Raw genomic sequence first — 20,735 nt, 5'->3', positions numbered from 1 at the left:
TTCATATTCCTTTGGTCTGTACCATCAGCGTGGATAACTGGGGCAGAATGACCAGGCTCCAAATTAGCCAGTGTCACACGGGCTTGCTCCGAGAAGAGTCTACCCATTTTGTGGGACAACATTCACACCCGACCTCTCTGTGCCACGGAGGTCTCCTGTAGCAATTTCTTTTAAAGTATTCTGTCCCAGGGACAGGATGGGATTCATCCCCAGTAGCCCTATTTGTGGTTGAGAAAACAGATCATCATCCCTGGATAAGTTTTCACTTACTGTTACTGCTCTGGCCACATGAGGTATTTGTGTTTGCGTCTCGCTCACTCCTCGACCGTCCTTGATGGCAAAGACTGCCCTGCTGACACCCCGGCACTCAGCACAGCGCCTGGAGACCGAGAAGCACTCCACACGAGTTTTTCAAATGAGTGCCTTTTAGTGCCGCTGCCCTCTGTGGGGTTTACTCACAGGCCAGAACTCGGCTGCTGGTTGTCTGTGTGTTCCTGTGAGTGTCCGGAAGGCCAACACACCACGAGGAGGTGTGAGCCCAGTTCGGTAAGTGTGGCACCAAAGTCTGGTCCCTAAAATCAGTAAGCTCAACCCCATCACCCCATTTACCGAGAAACGGTCTCCTGTCGCCGCCTTGTTGAAGGGTCTTCTCTTTCTGGGTGCCTCTGCTTTGGATGTCTTGGCCATAAAAGGCTACATCCTTACCCTACTGCTGTTGCCAGGGAGGGTCCTTGAGGCCCGTGCGAACCCGAGGCTCTGGGACCTGCATGCCAGGAACAGGCTGGGGGGCAGGGACGCACGGCAGCCCCTCTGCGTCCAGAGGGAACATGCATTCTCCCACGCTCACCAAAGCAACGTGGGGGCATCTCTGCAGAGAGGAGGCAGGGGTCTAGAGATATGGAAAGGAAAACGGAGGGAAGCGACTTTATAAAACAAATGGTCACGTCAGGGAGAAACAAAAGTAAAGGTAAATGTGGTGCTTACTAAAAAGTTTGGTAAGAAAAGATTGGACATCACTGAATTTTTTTTTTTTTGAGTTGGAGTCTCACTCAGTTGCCCAGACTGGAGGGCAGTGGCCGCTCCCGGCCACCGCAGCCTCGACCTGCTGGGCTCTGGCGATCCTTCCGCCTCAGCCTTCAAGGAGCCGGAACTACAGGCACGTGCTACCATGCCCGGCTGATTTTTTGATTTTTTGTAGAGATGAGGGCTCACCAAGTTGCCCAGGCGGGTCTCGAACCTGTGGGCTCAGGCCATCCACTCACCTCAGCCTCCCAAAGTGCTGGGATGACAGACTGAGCCACCGAGCCCGGCCCAGAAAAACTTAAAGCCTTCTTATAAAGTGCTGCAAAGATATTTCAATTCCTCCTTTTGGTTAAAAAGCACAGCCGTCCCCCCAAACTTTCTGTCATCTTATAACAGTGTATTTTTAACAAAAAAAGCCGGCAGGTGGGATCCGTCGTCTCATTTTATATAGTGTCAGTGAAAACAAATGCCATTACATGGCGACTCCTTAGGATACGGCCCCCCAACCAAGGTCACGTCCTTTCCATTTGCTTTTTGAATCGCAATCATGATAGCCCCTCAGTGGGCTGACACGTGCTGAGGAAGCCACATCTGCTAGAGCCACCCCTCATGCCAGAACCTCTGAGGGGGAGGACGGCTGAGGCCTGCGGAGCAGGGGAACGCCAGCAGCCACGAAAGGCACTGACAGTGGGGGTGAGACGAGACGGGAAGGGGGTTGGAGAAGGACCCCCCGGGGCCCCTTGGACCGCCCCAGCCACGGTGGCACGCTTGAGGAAGCTGCAGGGTCAGCACGTACCTGAGCCCCCAGGGGGCTCTCATCTGTCCTCCTCCGTGTAGTTGCAGAGAGCCCTGGGGTGGATGTCCCAGGCTTAGCCCCACCTCCGCCATATTCCCTTCGGGGAGGCGACGCCAGGATGCTTCCACGAGCTTCCTTTCCCATTCCCTCCTCCCGCATCAGCCTCCTCCCAAAGAAAAACCACCAGAGAGAAGCCAACGGAACATACTTGACTGTCTTTCAAAGTTGCTGGCCGTAAACAAACTTGTTGAAGAAATAAAGACCACATGGCAAGATAGCCGAATCTTTGGGAGTTTTCTGGTGGTTGCTTTTTGGCCATGCTTCACATCTGATAACATTTGAATTTGATAGAATTCAGCTCGCGGCGTACAAAATTTATAAAAACTTATTGCAAATGTGCCTTGGTGTAAAAATCAAAGTCTTCTCAAAACGGTATGCTTCCTGTCACCAAGGAGGGGTGTCGTTGTGTGACCCTTGCGCCGTTCTTAATAAAGACCAAAATATTCTTACCTGGAAACTGGAAGGGAAAATGAGGAAAAACAAGGCGATGGAATGGTGGAAATGACGTTTCCAAACCTAAGAGCAACCTTTCCAGGTTCTAGGACGCAGATTTGTCGCGGATGACTGCTTCCGGAAGCAGGAGCAAGTGGACACCTCCGTCGGAGGAAGAGCTCGGAGGGTGAGCCCCATCCCCTCCCCAGAGTGTGATTCCTTTCTCATCTCAGCTGGCATCTTCTTCCCTTCCTTGGTCAAGATCAACACCGCCAACAGACTGGGGACAGGGTCACCCCTGCACACGGTGAGCCAGCAACCCCTGGGAGCTCCCTGCAGGGTGAGCTGCTCTGCGGGACACACGCAGTAAAGGCAGAGGCCCCCTGCTGAGGTGACCATGCCAGGGCTGAGCAGCTCTCTGAAGGCAGGAAACTGCTCTCCAGCGCTGCCCGTCGGGCCCTGGAAGCCACTCAGATTAGTCTGACCACATCCAGAAAGGGGACAGGAAAACCAGAGGCATGTCCCGCCCGTGTTCATTAAGCGAGCCACCCCGTGCTTTGGACTGCTCCTCCTTCACCTGCTTTCTGTGTGAACCCACCATCCCAGCCCTCCTGGGCCCTAACTGGTCAACGTCTCTTGTTGTCGGTGAGAGCCAGGACCGGATGTGGTATGATTGCTAAGGACCTCGCAGAGCCTGGTTGCACTTTGGACTCTGTCTTTTCCACATGTATATTTTAACTCAGTGGACACGGCACTCCTATTGATGCAGCTAAGGTGAGGAGCTCACAAAGTCACGTGATGCTGAGAGGGCGCAAAGTAGCCAAAAAATGCCTCAGCAATCCTGCAACGCCAGACCTTCAGTTCACACCCAAAAAGTGTATATCAGTGTTCTAGGTACATCTTCCTTTTCTATCGAGTAGAGACCCCCATCCCTTCTTCCCTTCCTGTCTTGCTCTCTACTCACTGGGAGGAAACTCTGAAGGGGGAAGCTAGATGGATTTTTGAAAAGAGGAACGCTTAACATACACTGTTAGTGGGAGTAGGAATTAGTACAATCGCTAAGGAAATCAGTATGGAGGTTTCCCAAAGCACTAAAAGTAGATCTGCAATTTGACTCAGCAATCCCATTAGCAGGTATCTATCCAAAAGAACAGAGGCCATTGTATGAAAAGACACCAGCACTTGCATGTGTATCGCTGCACAACGCACAATCGCAAAGATTGGGATCAACCTAAATGTCCATCAACCAATCGGTGGATATCAAAAGTATGGTATACGAGGACAATTAAGTTCACGAACTCATCCTAGAAAAAGTGCGACATACCTCATTGCTGAATATCACGACAGTCACCTTCGAAAGCTATGCACTGACACCAGTGCCTAGTCCACTTGTCAAAGCAACTCTGGGACTCTCTTTCTGGAATAACCATCAGAGTCGTGGTCGTATTACCCTCGATGTCCTGAATGTCATAAAAATGTCTTCCTCTTGATATTTCCTTTATCTTCAGGTAAAGAAAAAAGCACTGGGGGCCAGATCAGGTGAGCAGGGAGGGTGTTCCAATACAGTTATTTGTTTACTGGCTAAAAACTCCCTCACAGTGCAGTGTGAGCTGGCGCATTGTCGTGATGCAAAAGCTCCTTTGGGACCATTTTTGCACACACCTTTCTCATGCTAAGATTTTCAGTTAGGATTTTCCTGTTTCTCTATCGATGTTTATTTGGTCCGCTATGCTTCTCACAGTCAACAATTTTGATGCACAATTTGATGAATTTTTGCAATGTTTTCATCAGTTCCGCTCATTACTGGCCACCTGACCTCTCTTCACCGGTGACACTACCCCTCAGAAAAAACAGCTAATCCATCTGCACACTGTGGTTTTCATCACGGCATTATCCCCATAAACATGGACCAACATGTCCCTGATCTCACTTCCGCTCTTGCCAAGTTTAACAAGAAATGTAATGTTCGTCTGTTGCCTTCATTCAAGCACCGGCATTCTTGCAACAGCACACAAACACATGCAACAACAATAATGAACGCCACTCAGCAAGACACCGCCCCACGTCGACACAAACACAGCTGTGAGACACTGATATACCAAGGTTTTGAAACCTTACTGAGCTGTCTGTACAGCGCTGCCAATGTAAGCACACGGTGGTGAGTTCACAGACTTAATTATCAGACCAGATGTACATACCATGGGATACTCTGCAGCCATAAAAAAGAATGAACTCATGTCTTTTGCAGCGACTTGGATGGAACTGGAGAATTCTCCTAAGTGACCTTATGTGGGAACAGAAAGCCAAGCACCGCCTGTTCTCACTGCAAAGTGGGAGCTAGACTGAGGATCTGCAAAGACAGAGAGAAGGGTGTCACGGACACTGGAGACTCAGAAGGGGAGGAGGGTAAGGGCTGGAGGGACAAAGAAGTCACCTGCGGGGTTCAGTGTGCACAGGTGGGGATGGTGGACGCACTTGAAGCCCCGACTTCCTCACAATTATACAGTGTATCTATGTAACCCCAAACTATCTGCAGCTCCTAAAGCTATTGAAATCAAATAATTAACAAATAACACAAATGTGAAAAAAATTTTTTTTCTAAAAGACAGCAAAGTCTAGAGAAAGAACCAATCAAAAAGCTAAAACTCTCATCTACTTACTTGATTTTTCTTTCTACTACGAAGTGTGCCAAGTCTGTGGCTCTTTCTCTCTGAGGAAGGTGGAACCCTAGAGAAGTCACAGGACACAAGGAAACCCTCACATCGACTGTCGGGCGAGAGAAGGAGGCTGGTACCGTATTTTCTTGGAAAAAAGTATAGGCCACTGAAGACATGAAAGAAATGAAAATTCCGTGACCTCACATGAGCATTTGTGAGCAAAGTCTTTCAGCTTCGGTACAGCCGCTTTGATCGCTGGGACCACATCTTTCTTGTCACACTGGGGCGTGCTTCTCAAATACACACACGTCTAACGGCCCTCTGGGCCAGCTGTTGCAAGTCCTGGTCAGAGTCCTGGCTGTGGCCCCCTGGGAAGGTGTCAAGGCTCTTTTTCCCAAGGACACCGAGCCAAGTGCATCTGACGCTACCAGGGGCGGGGCTCCCACCGCAACGGGCGGTGCTGCCGGCCCCGGCTCCCCTACCCTGGCCTCGGCCCGTCCCAAAGGGTTTCCTTCAGGTGGATTCTCAGCCCTGCCCTGTGCCCACGACCAACCTGAACCACAGTATCCTTGAAGGAACACACCACACTTTTTTGCCCAAGTGGTGGCTTAGCACCCACAGGCCCTGGCATGGAGGGAGTGAGTCACAACCCACGCCTTCTTCTAAGTTGCCCACAGCTCTCGGAGTGTCACTTCTCCATGCACAGAGGGGGGGGGCGGACAAGTGCCAGGTCCCAGGGCAAGCCCGAGGCGTCAATGAAGCAACCGTGTAGACGGATGGTAAGCAACACAACACCAGAACACAAATACTCTCTGCACAGCTGACTGTCACCCTACAGTCAGGCATCGATAAAGACTGGCCAAAAGAGTGCACAAGAGAACAGAAAGACATGTGCCAGAAGGAAGATGCACGGCCCGGGTGCTGGCCCTTGGTGGCGGGGAGAGGAGCTCGGCTTCTCTGGGGGGCTCAGCCTCGCCCTCGGCCCCTGCCGGCTGCCTAAGGTGGCAAAATGGCCTTCTCACCTCAGGGAGCTGGGATTTCACACCCGGACACCCACCACAAACACTCCTCCGCCAACTTCCCAGAGATCTTCCATGGAAGGAGAGGTCCTCCCACTCTGTTTTCATCTCCAAATACGTTTTAGAAAGTCCAACCACACATCTGATGGGAGTCTCCTCTTCCAGAAGACCCAGACACGGTCATGTGCTTCCCCCATGGGACACAAAGAAACACAAGTGATTCACCCCGTGCAGCCAACGTCAGTGCTGCCAGGTCACCCCTAGACAGAAAGCAGAGCTGGGAAAGTGTACCTTGACTGTAGATAAATGGGGTTTGGACCAGGCACCAAGTGCGAGGGACAGACAGATGGGTGGAGGGTGGGCATCAGCGGGCAGGCACCCGGCCAAAGGGTAGCGCCCGGCCAAAGGGTAGCTGAGACATCCTTACTTTCTGCTATTTTATGGCAATAGCTCTAAGGGTTGCTTTGGTTTCTGATATTCTTTTATTTCTTACTGGGAGAGAATGACACACATAGAAAGAAGGTTTAGAAGTACTTTAAAAGATGAGACACACAGAGGAGCCACACCGGAAAAAAGACTAAATAGTGGAGTCAAAAGTAAGATGTCCCAGCAATACTCCTCTAGCTATCAGGAAGACAGCCAAGGCTACACTGATTGTCAGCAGAGAGGTCTTTACAGACAGGACTCTTTCTGAAGCAGGCTGCAGAGGCTCCTGGTAGGGAAGGCATACTGGGGGGTCCTTTCTTTGGTCACTACATTGCAATTTTGGGGGGAGTTCTTGGGTCCTCAAACTACATAAGGCCAAGGCTTTCTACACCCAAGACTTTTGACAAGCCCTTGCCTAAGGAAGCAGGACAGAGCCAGAGACAAAAAGCAGTGTGTGGGTGAAGTCTTGAGGAAGTCAAACTGTGGCATTCTGGAGAATGGTCACTCTGGCCCAGATCCCCGGACATTCTGTGGTGAGACCCCATGACTGAACCCTCCCTGGCCCTCCCTACTGCTACAGACTGGGCCATGGGTGAGGAGAAGTTGCAGCTCCAGCTCAGGGCCTGCTGTGGCCTAGGACCTCAAGATCCCGGCTCACTACCAGGTAAACTTTGGCTTCATTTGTTGTCAATCCCCCCAAAACACCCACCTCAATCTAGGAAAAGAACAGAGCTTAGAGGAAGGGTGGCACCGCAGAGCTCCCAGTGATCTTTTGCAATACTTGGATCCGAAGAGAGGCTTGGCTGTGGAAAGAGGAAGGTGCCCTTGGAAGGCATGGCACCCAGGAATACAGTTCCCCATCCCCTTGATGAACCTGCGGAGCCAGCGCCTGTGGTGGCCTCCTGCAGCGGGCAGCCTGGGAGGTGAGAAACCCTCTCTCCTCACTCCGGCTTCCCGGGAAGCCCCTGTGGCTCTCCCATGGCCAGTCCTCCAGTTACTGGGGGGCGACGACTGTCTGTGCCCACCTCGCAGGCGCGAGGAGTAACAAGGGGGCAGAGGGGCCACTCTGAGTCACCCGGGCATGGGCCCACTGGCCACCATTGCCGGACCTCTCAAATATGGTGACCATGACCAGCACAGCGAGCCGTGCGGTGGAGGCCATGAGTCGGGAGGTGAGCACGGCACCCAGGGCCGCCTCTCTCCCTCATGCACATACGGCGGCCGTGCTCTCGCTCCATCTCTGGGTCCTGTGGGAGACGTCTTCTGCCGTGAGTGTAGCCTGGAGAATGACCAGGGCCCGAGGAGCTGCGGTCCTCACGGCCATCACAGCCTGCCCAGCCTCCTCCCTGCTTGATGCTTGGCGAGTCCTCGCCGTCAGCTGCGGAGGCCGGGTCCCTGGGGAGGAGGACAGGGAGGCCATACCCAAGGGATTCAGAACCCTCCAGGCCCTGTCTGGGGCCTGCGATCTATTGCCTCCTGCATGCTGTAGCGTTAATTTAATGTTGGTGGCCAGACCTTGCCTGCTTTGGTCAGTTAACTAGATGTCTCTGTCCAGAATGCCCAGACACTGCGAATGCCCCACGTGACTCGCTGGGCTTTGGAAGATGTCCCTGGCATAATGTTCCATGGACACAGGAAGACAGTGTTCAGAGCTGAGGCTCTCTGGGGGCAGAGTGTGGGGAAAGAGACAATGCAAGTCGGACACGGAGCCCGAAGGAGGAGGCAGCAAACACAGAAGCTCCCTCAGTTAAGCTCCTTTCAGCTCAGAAGGACCTCGCCTGATTCTCAACACAACTGCTGTCATAGAACGGCCTCGTCCATCGTGTAGCACTCTTTGCTGGTTGCATTCCCACTGGTGTGGTCTAATGGGGGCTTTCCTTGGAGAACTCAGGATGCTTTTGCTGGTGTTTTGTTTGGCCTAGGGGTTGGGAAGCTCATTGTTCTGTCTTTCTTTTCCAGATGCCACAGCAAAGACTCTTAAAGGGGATTCGTTTGGAAGAGGCAGGACCTGAGCAGAAAGGGGTCTCACTGGCCACAAGATGTGGACGTGCCCGCCAGCCCCGTATGCTCAGCCAGGGTCATGCTGGTCCTTCTCTCATGAGAACCACCCACCGGGCCTATTCCTGGTCCCCCGGGGGTGGCCAGCTACTGAGCCAATAAAGTGCCAACCTGAGGGCTGAGGAACCCAGGGAGATACTGAAGCCAGATGGATTTCAGGGTCACTGTAAAAAAAAAAAAAATCACTCCAGACCACGTCCTTAAGACAAGGCCCAGGTCCCCAGAGTTCTCTCCATCAGTGCCCCAGGCATTCTGTCGTTACAGAAGAAGAAAAACTCTTCCCAACGACATACCTGAGTGGTCCTTGAAGCCTCCTTTAGACCCCGCTGAATGGCCATCTTTTTCCATCATTTATCAGAAAACAGGGGGCTACCATTTTAGAGGCGGAGAACCACTATTGTGTAATTACTCTCTTACTTGAAACTGCATGGCACCCACCACCCTGTGGGAATAGCATCTCTTCCTGCTAATTTGGAATGACACCTGACACAAACTATTAGACATTAGAACCACCAGGCTGGAAAGCAGGCCGCACAGTTCCTTCAGTGACCCAGGACCCACAAATACAATTATACTCATTGAAACGCAGCATCGATATGTATTTCTATTAGTCAAAACTGAACAGAATTTATTTTATAAACTGCTCGGTGGTTTGAGATACCAAGAACAGTTCAGATCATATATACCAGATTATATAACAAGAAATCAAATCTTAAAAAGAATAGCCTGTATTTTTGTTCCCTGACCTTTCAGACAAATTTACGTATTAACAAAGAATCAACATCTAAATAGACTTTTATTTTTATTTTACTTGTTTGGACAGAAAAGAAAATTCATCAGCTCTCATTAGCATCTCCCTAAGAGTTGGAAATAGTAAACTCAGAAATAGTGGACCTTGTAGAAAAGCATCACAAATTAAAAATATATTTCTCCATGTGGTAAAAGTGCTTTAAATCCAATCAAAGGGCACGGCGAAGGTGTTTGGAAACACAATCTAAGATGTGACCTACAATCCGTGGCATTGAGTCAAGACCACAGGTCGAGGGCGCCATCCCAAGCTGGAAGACAGCAATGACGTGGGCCCGAGCATGCTGGCAGCAACACTTCATTCATGAGTGTGGACAAGGAAGAGCGCCCCAAAGCCTGAGTAGAGTAGGTTCTGCCTTTGTAAAAATGAGGTGGTTACATAAATGGGGTTGAAGGGGAATTGGAGAATTCCAGAAATTACCTGTCCCTTGTCTGTGGTGACAGTTGGACCAGTCCGCCACTCTGGTGCTAAGGGTTCCCACGGAGACACATAAACCCTGGCTCAGAAAGAGCCTCAGACCCTTCTGGGGGATAAATGGAGCTCTCACTGCCAGCTGCTGGTCATGCTGTCTTCCCAGTCTGAGAAAGCTCCCCAGCGCTCGTACCCAATCACACCCAGCACAAGCTGTTACCACAGCCCAGTCTCGGGGTTTTCCCACAGTCAACCGTGCCATTCCGAGGGACCACCCCGAGGACGGCAAGCACTGCCAGGGTCACTACACACAGAGGAGACACAATAAGCAAGTGGTCATCCATGGGGATTTTGTTGTGTGTTTCAGCAATGCTACATATTTTTCAAAACAAGTAATTCTGCCAACGATGACGTCTGTGGCGAAGCCGAGGGCTGCAGGCTCCCCGTGGTCCTCAGTGGAGTACCACCACACGTGTTCTGGAAGCCAGCTGCCCTTCCTGCCCCTGCCACAGGCCAGAACACAGAACTGGGATCATGCAAGGAGCCTTGATGGGACCAAGGTGGGAGTGGAGGAGGAGGAGGGGACATCTACTTTTTACATTAGGTTTTAAGCAACAGTAAGAAAATAACCTGAAGATATATTTAAAAATAAAAAATAGCATCACCCTTCAACTGCCATTCTTTTGGCGTTTCCTTTCTCCCCGGCCCACCAGCCAAGCAGAGGACATGAGCGGGGATGCTTCACTTAGTCATCAGAACAGCAACTGCCCCGTTTGGTCACCACACACCCGGGATGTGCTGCTTCTTCCAAGAGACTTGTCTGAAGCTGCTTGCGTGAGGCAGACGCTGGAAAACCCTGGCATCCCCACACACCTGAGTCATCCTAATCGTGCAGAGCCTGTCTGCTTACATCCCCAGCTGTAAACTTAAACCCACATCCCCTATCTCTTTGGATCTTGATGAAGTGAGCATGTCAGAACACACGACGGCTTGTCCTATGGCAGGTGCCTTCCGTTGTCGTCACCTGTGCTAAGAGTCAAGGCTGCCTTCAGGTCCCACAATGTCACAAGATAATCTGCCCTTGAGACTCAGGTGTGTCATCGCAAGCCTGTGGAGCACTCGCTGCACGGAGGGGTCACCACTTCCCGGGGAAAACGTGCTCTTCCAGGAATGAGAAGTGGGACAGCAGCCATCATCTGACCAAGTCCCTCTTCACCCCTCCAGAGGTCTGTGCCTTTCTCCCAGGCAGCAGGCCACACACCAGGACATGTCCCATGTCCACGTCTCTGACCTGGCAGGTAGGTGCATCAGGCTCTTCTCCTCTCACCCCTCCCTGGACCTGGACCCCACCTGAGCCTGGGTTAGTTGCTCCTGGTATCAGTGGGTGGGCGAAGCATCCTCCAAGCCCAGCAGCTCCCTGACGAGTCTCTCACCGAACTGTGCCCGGCTGTACCTCCTCACGTGGTAGGCGTCTGACATTTTGTACAGGATGTAGGCATTGTTGATGGCGATACTGATGGCAAACCAGAATACCTGCTGCCAGGTCTTGTTGGGTTTATGAGAAATGAAGTACCTGAGGACAGAGGAGTGAGAAGTGCTGATTGATGGCTGAGGGAGACCCAGGAGAGACGCGCCCAAGGCCTAACTCATCACAGCCAGGGAGACCTGCAGACTCTCCCCTGGAGATGTGGGAGGGTAGGGTTGGGCAGGAATCAGGCTAGGGGGAGCTCTAGCTTGGGGCTTTATCACAGTGAGCTTTGTCGAAGACAAAGGAAACAAAAGCAACTCCTTTCAAAGAATGGGGCATGTGACTGGGTTACTGAGGGAAGACACTGAGAACCAGGTACCAGCATTCCCCATGTGGCTCACTGGCTGTGCCAGCCCCTGCAGCTCCCTGCTTTGCTCCTCACCCCTCTTCAGGCTGTGCCCCACAGGACCCATCAGCCCCTGCAGCTCCCTGCTTGTTCCTCACCCCTCTCCAGGCTGTGCTCTGTACACACAGAGCTGCTTTCCCTTCCCAAAAATCATGCTCTTCCTCAGCTTCAGGACCCACAATGTGTTCTCTCATTCTCGAGCACATTGTCACCACCCCACCTTTCCTTGAGATTGAGATATGAAGGTCACTCTCAGGGAAGCTCACCTGGATCCCAAAATGGACCCTGAGGCTGCTGCTCCTAGGAGAACCCGACTTAGGACTCACTTGCATACTGTGTCCTTTCTCTGTGTATTTGTCTCTGCATCCTGACTATAAAGTATAAAGTATTTGACCATGACCCTCAAATAGGCTCCAAATACCCAGCACAGAACAGGCACCCACAAACATCTACTACATCAATCCCAGCATCTTTGTAACAACCTCCTGGAACTTAGCAAGGTACAGAAGACAGATTTGTTCAGTGAAGTCCTAATGACTACCTTTCACATGTGGGCTGAATTTTCCAGAGAGAACCAGGTCCTTGTTTTTCCTTCTTCACCATGAAAAGGGCCAGACAATGTGGGTTACCCTCAAAGAAGACTGAGTGGAAATGCCAGTTTTGAGTTAGTCCGACCTTGTTCTTAATTGTGAGGCCCAATACTAGAGATTTAATAGTCAAACACAGGTTCAACAGCAATCACGTCTTGAGTACCCATTATGATGGCTATAACAACACTTGGCCAGGGGACAGCATCATGGGTGCATGTATGTCCGCACACCTGTACACTGTCCATGTTATGTGTATACTACACCTATCTCATGTGTATTTAACATGAGACCACACCTGGTGATCTTAATAGGCATTCCTATTGGAGAAAACTAAGAATCCAGTACTGGAACCCACATGACTCAGGGTAAAAAGACCTGGGCTGATGTCTAGTATGTCACTGGCATGGATGAGAACAGTCTGAATAGAGAAACTGGGCAAGTGACGTCAAGAGTTAGGTTCTGAGCTGACTCTCAGAGGCTACATGTCTTAGAAAGAGCAGCTTTGGGCAAAGGGAACATTAAGCTTGAGGGAGGTGAGTGGAGGAGGCAGGTGACCTTGACAGAGGTCTCCCAGAAGGGAAGCCAAGTGTGCACAGGCCCAGTCTGAAAGTCCAAGACAAAGGCTCAGGATTTTAACCCCAAAAGTCTTCATCCTTCCATTCTTAAGTTGGGAAGCTAATGGTCATCTGCCAGCTTTTCTATTCTGTGATAGTGCCACTACGAGAACACTTCTGTGGATGGGCATCAGCGCATTCACTCACTTGCTGTACTTGTCGTCATATCTGCAGATGTAGCTGAGGTGAGCAGCAAACGCCTCCACAGCCAAGGGGCAGGGGATCTCCCCACTCTTCCTCTTGATGATGACTCCTGCAGGTTAGAGAGAAGACCAACCCCCTTCCTGAACCATGTCCTCCAAAGACCAGTTTACAAGTGTGCCAACTTCATTTAGCATGGTTGCCCCTGGCTTAGAATAATGAGCAAAGGAGGAAGAAGTGGGAGGGGGAGATGGAAAAGAATCAACTCCGGTCACCAAAACGCTTCAAGGAGTTGAGGAAAACATCAAAGTCAGGTGAGTACAAAGATATGTGTTGTCTGAGACACAGCCCCATCGTGGGGCATTGTAGGGCAAAAGGGGAGACACAGGACTCAACTCTTCCCTTCCTCCCCCTACTCCCCTTTGCACAGGCTGGAGATGAGGACAGTGGCTGCTGGGAAGAAGAAGAGGTGGCTGAGACTAGGGAGCAACATAGTGTCATTTCTATCTGCACTAACTGAAGCAAAAGGGTGTTGGTAATCAATGTCATCCTACAGCACAACATAACACTAGAACTTACTCTTTCTATCTAGCTGTAAAATTTTGTATTCTTAAAAAAAGTATCTCCTAACAATATTTGAGATGATGGCTATGCTAACTACCCTATTCACCACTATACATTATATACAGAGGATGCTAAAAAAAAGTATATACATTTTAAGAAAGGAAAAACTCTTAAAATCGTAATACTCAATATATACCAATAACAAAAGATAAATTCAAGTCACGTTTGACTTCTGCAGTTACAAGAGGTGCTCGAAATGGTTACAAAGTGTTCAGACACTTCTGATTACAGTTCAGACACTTCTGATTACAGTGAACTGAAAGTAACACATAGAGGAGCATCTCTTAAAATGTAAATACTTTTTTTGGCACCCCTTGTACATTGAAATATCACTATGTACCCCAAGGATATGCATAATTATTATTTGACAATTTAAAACAATCAAAAGGGTAGAATTAGAGGCTTAGAAGAACCAAGTGACTACCCTCTCTCATCCTTTCTCTCTGTGCCTACCCCTCCCCGTCCCTACCTCTGTTCAGTCATGCCTCCCAGAACTTCAGGGACTCTATGTCCTCAAGTACCTTTTCCTCTACAAAGCACAAGAGCAATGCAATCCAGGGGCACCACCTAGGTCAGGGCAAGGTTCATAAATCCCACTAGCAGGGTCTGAGAAGAAAAAGGGGATCGTGTAGCCCTCCTAACCCTTCTGCCCAGCTGCTGCTGGACAGCCACCATGGATGACACCACAGATGACATGGAAAGAAGGGTGAGAGACTTGTCCCCATCCAGATAGCCTAGTGTATCCACACAAGATTGGGTTCACCCACCATTTCCTCTGACCCCTCTTCGCTGGCAGCATGAGAGGATTGTGGGCACAGTGTCATTTTGTGTGTGTATTTTTCTTAAGGATCTAGCTCACAGGATTGTGAAATTTTAGGAATACTTAAATGGACAACGTCAAAACTGTTAAAACAGCATGTCCCTTGCAGGCCCACAAGGAGACCCTGCAGCCAGCTCCCTCTCACCCCAATTCTCACAACTTTCTGAGCTGGGTGAGGAGATCAGGGTGGCACAGATCTATGTACGTAGACTGAGCTGGGATCTATCTTTCTTTTTTCCCCCAGAAATAGTGGCATCTCACACTGAAGACACACCTGGAGAGCTTGTGAGAAATGTAGCTGCCAGGGCCTGCCCTCAGAGATACTGATACCCAGAGTGAGGGCCAGGCAACACATTTCAAGTTCTCTAAGGGCCAGAGGACCATGGTGTTCAGATCCAGAGCTTCCTCCTGGACAGAAGGTTGACAGAAGGTTCTGGGCTCCTTTACCTGCTCATGATTCCTGCCCCTCTTTCTATCCCAGAAAATGATCCAGCAGGCACAGAGCTCGCCAAGGCTCAGCTATCCAGGCGCTCGAGAAGGGCCAACTCTCTCCCACACCATTCCTGAGGATTCCTGTCTCAGTCTCTCATCTCAGCCACCCTACCTAAGACCAAGTGGCAAGCATCCTGCTTCCCGCCTAGGGTCCAGGCGGGCGGCCCCTGCAGGATCCCATCTCCAGTTCCGATCTATTTCGAGAACTCCAGGAGTCCACTCACTCTGAGCCATCAGTGTTTCCAGTGAGTCAAGGGCAGCTTTCTAAGAATCTCAGTGTTTCCATGTCCCTGTGGCTCCCTACAGCTTACAGTGTTTGGCCTCCTGGTTTTAGGGTCATTGGGGGCAAAGGCTCCTGGACTGCAACTGTCCCCAAACCTAGCCATGGCGACTTTCTTAATTTACTTTTCATCCTTTTTCACAATCTTAACTCTAACATGAAGTTTCAGCTCTACAGAGCTGCTTCAACACCCAGTTCTTTCTCTTTGAGCATGTCCTCAAGTTTATGAAAGACAGCAACTCCCCGCCCCCCATGATATTTTGGATTGGGAGACACTATTCCAGCTGGAAAAGGTACGGTGGCTGTCCTACAACCTCTCTTTCTGAGCTTTAAACATGGGGAATCTTAACAAGAAGTCATCTGATATTGATCATCCTTGCTGACTTCATGACTGAGAATGACATGCACGTTGTCCCCAGGTTCAACATATGCGTGTAGACGCCGCATACTCAGAGTTACATAGGTCAACTCACCCTTGCGGTTGAACAATGACAAAGAGTTGAGCCCCACCTGATTCCACATACCAAGATAAATCTGAAGTGGATTACGGCAAAGAATACAAAAATCACACCATAAAACAGCCAGGTGAACTTATACTCATCTGGCCTTGGAATGTGAGAGATTTTCAAAGCCCATGAGCAGAGAAGAGATCTGCTAATGTAGAAATGAAAACTCTTCATATGTTTAAAAAAAAAAGCTAAATAAAAACAAAAAAATACAGAAAAAAATGTAGTGTAGACGGAAAATTTGCTTTCAATTTATTGAGAAAAGGGCAAATATCTCAAAAGGAAAATAATAAAGAACACAAGGAAACCATTTGAAATCAGCCAATAAACACATGAAGATAAATAGTCATCCTCACCAACAGTTGCAGCAATTTATATTTAAAACTTCAGAGCATTTTCTCCGTCAGACACATTTTAAAAGGACAAAAAAGTATGTTGCTAAAGGTAGGGGAACATTGGTTCCCTGGTGACCCATTGCAATGGGGTCTTACAGTTCATACCTATAATCCCAGCACTTTGGGAGGCTGAGGCAGAAGAATTGCTTGAGCCCAGGAGTTCGTGACCAGCCCGGGTAACATAGGGATATCCAGTCTCTACAAACAATAAAAAAAATGTAGCCAGGCATGGTGGTGCACACCTGTAGTCCCAGCTACTCAGGAGGCTGAGGGAGAAAGACTGCTTGAGCCCTGAGGTTGAGACTGCGGTGAGCCCCAATTGCACGCCACTGTACTCCAACCTGGGCAACAGAGTGAGACCCCGACTCAAAAAGAACCAAAAAACAAAAACCACAAAGTACAGCCCTGCAGCAACATGTCACCAAACACCTTAAAAGTGTTCCTACCTCTGGGCCCAGCACTTCCACTGTTATATTTATCTTAAAGAAATGATCAAAGATGTCCTCAAAGGTTTACATATGAAGACTTTTGCCACATCATGGTTTATGTCATGAAAAAATGTATCATTAATAGGGGGAGTAGGCAAGGAAATTGGGGACATCTAAAAAAAGGGAATACTAGGTAGCTTCTTTAAAATCGTGTTTTTGAAATACACTAAAAAGAAAACTATCTCCATAAAAAAATAAAAGTAACTCTAAGAAGCGAACTAGAAAAAGGATTTCCAGCAGAGAGAAGCAGCTGTGAACCTCACCTTCCCGGGCTGTCTCCTGCCTCTTTCCAGCTGCGTCCAGACCCGTGCTTCTTCACCCCCAGGCATTCCCCGGGGGCTATCCCCTGAGGTGTTCACTGAGTGAGCAGGACTGCACCTGAGAGTGATTTCCAGAGGCACCAGGGGAGGGGACCCGGGTCCCTGGAGCGGGGGAGTCAGTCCCCAGTGGCCACACGCAGTGGTCATACTCCTTGGAATTTTTAAGGGCGTCTGGGATTCAGCACTTTATGACATAAAATGGAATACTTTGGAGCTGGAAACGGTGACCACATTAAACACAGGACTTCAGCCGACTTAAAAGCCAGCCCTGCCAGCCTTCTCCCTCTCCATCGTCAACCTCCTTCCTTGTTCCCTTGGGGTCTGCTTTAAGAGTCACAGCCCTCAAGACTGGGATTTTCGCATTTGGCATCTCACACCCTAGCCAACGCTTCTTTCCAACCCTCCAGATGGCTTCGCTTCGTCATCTCACTCCACTAAGCCCAGAGGAATGCCATGTCCTGCTGTGGGATGCCTTTCCAGAGGCCACCACTTAACACAATTTGGTGGGGAGCAGCTCTTGACCCCAAATGCCCAAACCCACGCCCTGGAAACTCACTGCTCCGCACGAGACCCTAGCCACTAGAGTCTGGAGGGCAACCCAGACCTGGCCTTCAATTCCGGTCTTTGCTGTTGCTGCTTCTTTCTGTAGAGACAGAGTCTCAATATGTTGCCCAGGTTGGCCTCAAGCTCCTGGCCTCAAGCAATCCTCCCGCCTTGGCCTCCTAGGGCACAGGGACTACTGGTGTGAGCCACCATGCCCAGCTCACACCTTTCTTCTGATGGCTCTGGACATGGTGCTGGAGAGTGCTGGCTTCCCACAGCCCTGTACATCCAGGGGGTGGTGGCACCCATCCACTGGATCTCCACTGAGGTGAAATGCGACATAGGTGTGGGGGATGGGAGTAAATGAACATCACACAGGGCACATGCACACACACACCACACACCACAGAAACACAAAGCCCACAGGCAGCACACGCACACTACACACACGCAGCATATACACACCACACAAACATGCACACCACAGAAACACAAAGCACCCATGTAGCACACGCACACCACACACGCACACACACACCACAGAAACACAAAGCACACAAGTAGCACACACACACCACACACACCATGAAAACACAACCACATATGCAGCACTTGCACACCACAGAAACACACACACCACACACATTAAACATACACATACCGCACACAGCATATACATACCATACCACAGAAATGCATACACCACATACACTACAGAAACATGTAACATACACACCCTATATACACAAACATACACACCCACACCCAATATACACACCACACAAGTAACAGACATAAACACACATACACACACTACACCCCAGAAATAGATACACCATACACACTACAGCAGTATACATACCAGATCACACAAGCGTACACACCACACACTCCTATACACCATACACAAAATATACATACACATACATACACTCCACCACAGAAATATAAACACCACGCCACACAAACATACACACTACACAAACATATACACACACCGATACACAACACACAACACCCACGCACAATCGAACTCCTTGGCAGTGTTTCCACAAAAGCCAAGGGAGCTGGGCGTGATGTGGTGAGGCCGGAAGTCCCAGCACACTGAGGCTGAGGTAGAAGCCTTGCTTGGGCCCAGGAGGCTGAGGATGCAGTGAGCCATCATCGTGCTACTGCACTCCAACCTGGGAGACAGAGTCAGACTCTGTCTCTGAAAAAAAAAAATCCAAGTGAAGAAGTCAGATGTCTTCATGTAAAGGCTGGCAAGAGATTGCTCCTCTACGTGATACAATGTAAAGATTTGTGTCAAGTGCCCCTTTGTCCTTTCGATTTTCTCTTCAGCAGCTTAATAAAGTTTTTACTATAGGTTGCTTTAAATACAGACTCTTGCTAAGTCTCTGTTATGAATGGATTTTCCATCCCAAAGAAAATTAACGAAGAGATCAAGGGAACTGCCAAACCCAGCAATGCGGGTGCTTAACCTCCAAGGAAGACATGGAGAGAGAGGAAGAGACTTTCCGCAGAATCTCAGATGATGGAGGGAAATGACATTCCAATGCAGCCCAGGATCCCAGCCCGTGTCTGAGCTGGGGGCTGCCAGAGGCAGCCCGCCTCCCCTGCAGACCCAGCAGCTCCCTCCTCGCCACCTCAGGCTAGCACAGCCCAGAAACTGATGATCACCGAAGAGAGCCCGACCCCAGAGTGGACTGTGCATTTACCCCACCGTTTGTCTCAGTCAAGCCTGTCCAGACCCTCTGCCAGCCCCAGCCCGCGGATCTGCACCCACCTTGCTGCATGGGGGAGTAGGCGTTGGTCAGGAAGCGGAAGTGACCTTTGTTGTACCAGCAGATCAGGGACATGTTCCCCTTCATCTTGATCTGGTGCTGACCCCGGGCTGGGGGGGTGGCTGGGTTGGTCAGCATGGACGGAGGGAGACCGGTGCAGTCACTCTTCCTGGCGCTCAGCAGGCCGCAGCAGTAAATCTCTGCGGGTAGAGGAACACAGGATCGCACACACCCCATGTGGGACAGGCCAGCGACTCCCCGCACCCTGGGCATCCCCAAGGGAAGGAGGGGATGGCCCCTTCTGAGGCTGGCACTTGGGAGACGACCCCTCCAGAAGACCCCTAGAGGAGTCTGCTAAAGTTTTGGGGTCTTTTATCCCTCTGCTGTGTCCCCTAGTGACAATTTCCCAGGTCCTTTTGTAAGAATGTTAAATATTATTATATGTGGCATGTGCTACGTATGATACATAACATGTTAAGATCACATGGAGAGCCATCATACATATAAGCATCGGGCCAATGGTAGCAACAGGAGCTGTCGTTGGTGCTGGCACAGCACTAAGCCCTTGTTACCCACTGAGGACTCGCTAAATTCCACACTGGACTCAAGGCCTTTCCGGCCCACTCACTTCACAGGCCTGCCCCATCCTGCTGGGCCAGGGCATGGGGCCATCAAGCACTCACCTTGTCCTTAGCAGCCTACAGGGGCCGTGAAGACCCTGGAGACAGTCTCATCCTTCACGCTCCTCTCAGTTTACTGGGGGGCGATAGTACTATCTGTCAGTCGAACACGTGGCACCCTCCATGCGTACATGTCCCTTGCCACTGTATCCCTCCCCCCACAGCATCCCACCCGGCATCAGAAGAAGCACCCCACCCCCTATTGTCGGCTCCCTCTTCCCGATCCCTTCCTGGGGCAGCCCCCTCCTGGCAGTCAGATATGGCCAACTTGAATCTTTTTTTTTTTTTTTTGAGTTGGAGTCTCACTCTGTTGCCCAGACTGGAGTGCAGTGGCCGCTCCTGGCCACTGCAGCCTCAACCTGCTGTGCTCCGGCGATCCTTCCACTTCAGCCTTCCGAGTAGCTGGAACTACAGGCGTGCGCTACTACGCCCGGCTAATTTTTAAAAATTTATTGTAGAGATGAGGTTTCACCAAGTTGCCCAGGCAGGTCTCAAACCGAAAGGAAGAAGCCTTTTTGAAAAACAGGGAGCTTACACGCAAAGGTAAGGGTGCTTTTCTTTCTTTTTTTTTTTTCTTGTTGAAAATACACATTTATTATAGAAAATATAGCAGGCAAAAAGAAGTACACAGAAGACAACTATAATTCCACTAGTTAGAAATAACTATTATTTCTTTGGGTGCTTGTATTTTCAACTCTTTTTGTAGACTGTACACACATACCTATACTGTTTCGCGAACTTTTTTTTCACTGAATAGATTATGATTAGTTACCCGTGCTATCACCACAGCATTTTTTCTTGAAGGTCTTCTGGGTCTCTTCTACCTGGAGACCTCATGCTTTTAACAGACCTTTATTCTATCTGTGGAAAGAGCTATTCTGGCTGCAGGTACTG

General features: G+C 50.0%; 1 protein-coding gene across 1 annotated transcript in view; it reads right to left on the bottom strand.

Moving 5' to 3' along the window:
• Positions 1-9,068: 9,068 nt before the first annotated feature.
• PGBD5 (piggyBac transposable element derived 5) overlaps positions 9,069-20,735 on the bottom strand; it is a 39,516-nt gene continuing 27,849 nt past the window's right edge. The window contains exons 4-6 of the mRNA XM_008058807.2: positions 19,164-19,361; positions 12,916-13,021; positions 9,069-11,263 (exon numbers count right to left, since the gene is read on the bottom strand). Coding sequence (XP_008056998.1) covers positions 11,068-11,263; positions 12,916-13,021; positions 19,164-19,361 — 500 coding nt within the window. The 3' untranslated portion in view covers positions 9,069-11,067. The remainder of the gene's footprint in view (positions 11,264-12,915; positions 13,022-19,163; positions 19,362-20,735) is intronic.

This window comes from Carlito syrichta, unplaced genomic scaffold, assembly GCF_000164805.1.
Source record: "Carlito syrichta isolate Samal-C Ts95f unplaced genomic scaffold, Tarsius_syrichta-2.0.1 Scaffold303636, whole genome shotgun sequence".
Taxonomy (NCBI): domain Eukaryota; kingdom Metazoa; phylum Chordata; class Mammalia; order Primates; family Tarsiidae; genus Carlito; species Carlito syrichta.
This window is presented reverse-complemented; position numbering and strand designations above follow the sequence as displayed.